Below are 5,412 nucleotides of genomic sequence, written 5' to 3' on the forward strand. Positions count from 1 at the left end.
TATATATATATATATATGCGCGTGTGTGCTTGCATCAGACAATGTGTATATGGATATATATCTATGCAGGTATGAAATTATGTATGTATGTTTTAAGGCACTTCATCAGATGCTGCTTTTGTTGTGTAAATCTCCCTATTTCCCAATGCAGTCTTACCGGAAGATTCGCAGTGTCTTGTGTTTATGTGTCTAGTGCCAGTAATTACACTTTTGTTTTCCAGGTACTTTGAAGAATTTTCACATCTATCCACAGTCAATGATACAAATTTCAGATACAAAACCATATACCAACGCCTGCATATCACGCACACATACACACGCTTACGCCACACACACACATACTCACACTTACTCACCATGAAAATAGTTGCAGCATTTTAAACCTATTCTCGAAAAAAGCTGATTTGACGCAGCGCAATCCAATTACAGTAGGTGTTAGCAGTCTGTGGGTTTAAGGAGTGCATCACCTATATGCGTTGTCCCAACAGCCACAGGAGAAATCGTCGCCTGAAACTCCTCTGGAATTTTCATCTTTCACAATTAACGTAAAAATCCTACGTCAGAAGAGCCTTCCTTTGATAAGTGGACAGGCATTTTACACAGTATAATAGATATAGGAAATTATCTAAAAGTCGTAACATAAGTGCCCCGTGCTTCTTGCATCTAAAACTTTGTGAATAACTGCTTCATGTAGATTTAACAGTAAGTACACATGGCCTAGCGGAGTCGGTGTAACCCGATAAAAACAAGGGAGTGACACACATAGAAATATGTTGGGGCTAAGGAGAGCTTAATTCAGGCCAGTCTAAATATTCACAATTCCCTTTTTGTAATATATCTATCTATCTATATATATATATATATATATATATATATATATATATGGATAAAAGAAAAGGCTGAAGAAATGCCGTTACAAAAACAACTGAAAAGTGCCTGGAACTGTCTGAGATATATCCGAGTGGTAGTAGACGCTGCTTAATTTGCATGCCAAGGAGCAATAACATTCTAAAATATACACCCGGTCCGCTACTTCCCTGAAATCAAACAGCAAAACATTTATTTGCTGCCCTCATGAGATAAAGTTCATTTTGGAACTTGGTTGTCTTCTTTTTCTAACTGGAGAACTGAAAGCATGCACATACGCACAGCCGAGACTTCAGCCACACATGACATCGGTCAATAAAAGACAGTACTTTATTCCTTGAGGGAAAATATAACTTTTCAACACTTATTCATTGTGGTACATTTTTATCGAACGAACGCGAACTATATATTTAGCGCTAACATAAAATATACTATTCGTTACTTGTCAGCATGTCTGAAGAATCATCAACAATTCCAAGTAGAACTGTCGGCGAAAAAACATCCTTAACATTCTGATTCCTTATATGTCACAACCGGGAATATACCGGCAGTATACATATGAACACAAACGCGCTCGCACACATGTATATTTATGTGTGTGCTTGTGTGCGTGTGTGTGTGTGTGTGTGAGAGAGAGAGAGACAGAGAGAGAGACAGAGAGAGAGAGATAACATAAATGTGTATACACACAATGTATGTATGTGTGTATGTATGTATGTATGTATCTATATTTATCGGCTCGTATTGAAACCACGTTGCTTCAATTTCAGTCACACTGCGTGGCACCTTGAGTTAGTAAAGCCCCGGGCAGACCAATGCCTTTTGCGAGAATATATATGATGAGTCTGTGTGCATTCCCATCACTTGTGAGACTATGTTGGTTTGTTTACGTCCCCGTTAACTAGCATCTCGGCAGCAAAAGGCCTAGAGAATAGGTTTGAAACTTCAAGACAATGAATACTCAAGACGGATTGTTCGACTGATTCAAGGTGATGCATAAGCACGACAGCAGTGGAATGAACGAAAGATGTAGAAGAATAAAATAATACATAATTTATGCACTTACTGCTTCGCATATCCTTCCATACTGAGCCTTCAATCCTGCGGTCATTGTATTGGACACCAGCAGCTGCAAACAGCATACGGCAGATCTCAGCACGGCCACGATGGTTGAAATAGTGGAGAGTATAGGACGGCATACTTGGAATATATGTCAGTGATGTTATCTTTGAAGTTGCAGGCAGTTTTAACTTGGTTCGCTTTTGTAGTCTTGCTGTTGTTTTCCTATAGAGTGTTGATGTTTATCAATTACTAATATCAGGAACCCTGGAGATCTGGTGAAATCAAGTTTCTCTACTCGGTGAAAATGTGAATTCTTCTTCTGTGCATTTATATATTTATATGAACGTCAAAATGAGCATTACACATGTATTTCTTGACAAAAGAATGCCCCCACCCCGCCTAGCTTCACTTTATTCTTCTTTACTATTCTTCTACTCCTAAAATTTTCCTTGTATTATAGTTAGCAATGTCATTAAATGTACTGGTTGACTGCTTTGTACCTGGATCGTCATTTAATTGGAGGTATTCTTAGTGAAAAAAAATTAAATTAACAAAACCTAATCAGAAAATAAATGCAAGAAAAAGAAATTAGAAAACAAATTTATATATATGTACATATATATCCATGTATATATATATATGTATATATGTGTGTGTGTGTGTGTGTGTGTGTACACACTCATACGCACACACACACACACATATATATAAATACGTATGAACGTATGTACGTATGTGGGTATGTATGCATGTATGTATGTATTTTATGTTTTATATAATTTTATAGATATATGTGGATATATCTATATTATGAATGTGTGTATGTATGTATGTATGTATATATATATATACATATATATATATATATATATATATATATATATATATATATATATATATATATATATTTATATGTGTGGCGTGAGTGTGTGTATGCGCGTGTGTTTGTTTTTGTGTACGTATATTAATTGAATGTTAGAAATAAAATAATCTGTATTTAAAAAGCAATTTTCTAATTTCACGGTTTGGCCATAGTAAATATCATCTCACACGAAAAGATTGCCAAAAGAAGGCTTCAATAGCTTTGTTATAATTTTGGCACTCGACACTTATTCTTAACGAAACGCACGTTGGGTTATACAAAGGAAAAGAATATCTTTAAAGCTGGCATAAGGAAAACCAAATTATATCAATAATTTATAGAAAGGTAAAAGAAAAAGCCTTGGACAAAACAAAAAGAATATTTTATTAAATAGTTGTAACGCTGTGATTATCTTTTGTTTTGAGCTACCTTTCTTAACGATAATAGTAAATGGTTAGTCACAAGCAATATCACGTGATAGCCTTAGCATCTATCGCGCTTTCACTTATTATTATGGATGCTTATATAGTCGAGAGGACGTATACAATAGGTTCCGTCAGGCCTGCCCTAACGGAATATTGAGGATTTGAGTGCTGGAGGGTAGAGAGAGAGAATATGTGAGAGAGTGACTGAGTTGTACCAGACTGATTTTTAGCTGAGCAGATTATAGTAACTTGAAACAATGTCTTGCCCAGGGGATAGGAATCAAGATCATGAGCTCAAAATTATGAGCGTAGCATCTTAACCATTGCACCACGTTCCATCAATAGAATAGTGGAGGAGAAGATAAAGAACATATAACATATTAAGATCTGTGACAATGACGTTAAGAGTTACGTAACATCTGGTGCGTGGATGGCTGTGTATGATTTATAATGCACTGACATATTCTAAGGCCATGGCATCTTCAGTGCTTTTTCAATGGCCAGCAGATGTGGTCACAGCAATCATTTTAATAAAACACTGTTGTCCACTTGCTTGAAAAAGCCCCTCCCCAAAAAATACGTAATTCTGATAACGAATTCTAGTGTACAGGATGTACTAGTTAGCAGCCTAGAAGAAACGGCGAGAACAGCCCTTCTGCGATTCTTCAACGTTATACATGAAGAATACATTGTCTGAGCTCGGGCGGGCTCTTGCTGTAAGATATGGTGGAACGAAAGCTATTCGATGGGTCCTGATGACATCAGTGCAACGCGGCAACAGATTCACCAATCTTTTGGGGGTATTTTGTCGATCAGGCTGGGTGCGTGCTGCACAATTCCAAGTAGATGCTGCTTTTTAGTACTATTTAACTCAACTGTATGGGATGGATTTTCTACCTACATTGGTGGCCTGACAAGACCCTCAAATGGGAATACGAAGTTCTGCGAAAAGCTGATAACATCTGACGAAATCCTGGAACCGATGACAAGTTGGAGGATGAAATCTCCGGAGCTGGATGGTCTGCCCTAAATACTTTATCGTCATGTACTACACTTGTTATGAGGCCGCTTGTCACATGTGTAATGTACTGGCAGCCGAACATAGTCGTTAGCATTTTAACTTAAGCAGCGAGCTGGCAGAATTGTTAGCATCCCGGGTAAAATGCTTCGCGGAATTTCGTCTATATTTACGTTCTAAGTTCAAATTCCGTTGAGCTCGATTGTGCCTTTATTCGGGGTCGAAAACATAAGTACCAGTTGAGCACTGGGTCGACGAAATCGACTTACCCCTTGTGCTGAGATTGCTGACCTTGTGCCAAAATTTGAAACCATACACATGTGTTGCTGTTGTTCCTGCTGTTACTGTCGTCCTTATCTTTACAGTATTTCTTCTGCTACTTTAAATGACTGTCATATTCATACTGTCTATACGCTCGATGGGGGTTTTTTTTTCCCATAGCCCGTAACATGTTAACCTTTCATTCAATATTATAAAAATAAGACATATTAATCAATATTTACAATAGGAACAACTACAATAGCAATGACAGTAATTACATATGAATTAGCAATGGTCTATCAGGGACGGATATGGCAGAAACTTCACACATGAGACACTACTTGGTGTTCCTCTATATTTGTTTATCGTCGTCGTGGCTATCCTCCAAGGTCGTGGATGATGATTTTTATTATTTTAACATTATTTATGAATATTGAAGTGACTTGTGAGTCCAATTCCTTCTTGGGAGCTCCTTCCACAAGTGGTAAAGGAGGCTCTGGATGGAAGGTCCCTTGGTCTATCTTTTATGCGCCCCTTCTTTTCTTCTTGCTCGGCAATTTTACTGGTCTAAAAAGTTGTTACTCCTTGTTTGATGATGGAATTCAGGCATTCTCGATCCTGAGTATTTCTCTCCCATTTCTCAGTATCGATATCACATTTCTTGAAATTGGCATTCAGGACACCTTTGAATCTTTTCATTTGCCCTCCACTTCTTTTAGCTCTGAGTAGAGAAGCTGCTTAGGAAGGCGGTTGTTTTTCATCCGGACAACGTGACCAATCTATCTCTCTGTTGTTTCTGCATGATGATAGCTTCAATGAAGGTCATGTTGGCTTCTTCCAACACGCTGATGTTTGTCCTTCTTTCTTCGCAACAGATGTTGAAAATACTTAGACGACAGAGTTGGTGGTACCTTTCG

At 37.7% G+C, this 5,412-nt stretch overlaps 1 protein-coding gene across 1 annotated transcript in view; it reads right to left on the reverse strand.

Moving 5' to 3' along the window:
* LOC106869767 (S-crystallin 3) overlaps nucleotides 1–2,268 on the reverse strand; it is a 22,780-nt gene extending 20,512 nt beyond the window's left edge. The window contains exon 1 of the mRNA XM_014915632.2: nucleotides 1,934–2,268. Within this exon, the coding sequence (XP_014771118.1) occupies nucleotides 1,934–2,066 (133 nt within the window). The 5' untranslated portion in view covers nucleotides 2,067–2,268. The remainder of the gene's footprint in view (nucleotides 1–1,933) is intronic.
* Between the last annotated feature and the right edge of the window lie 3,144 nt (nucleotides 2,269–5,412).

Source organism: Octopus bimaculoides, chromosome 5 (assembly GCF_001194135.2).
Source record: "Octopus bimaculoides isolate UCB-OBI-ISO-001 chromosome 5, ASM119413v2, whole genome shotgun sequence".
Lineage (NCBI taxonomy): Eukaryota > Metazoa > Mollusca > Cephalopoda > Octopoda > Octopodidae > Octopus > Octopus bimaculoides.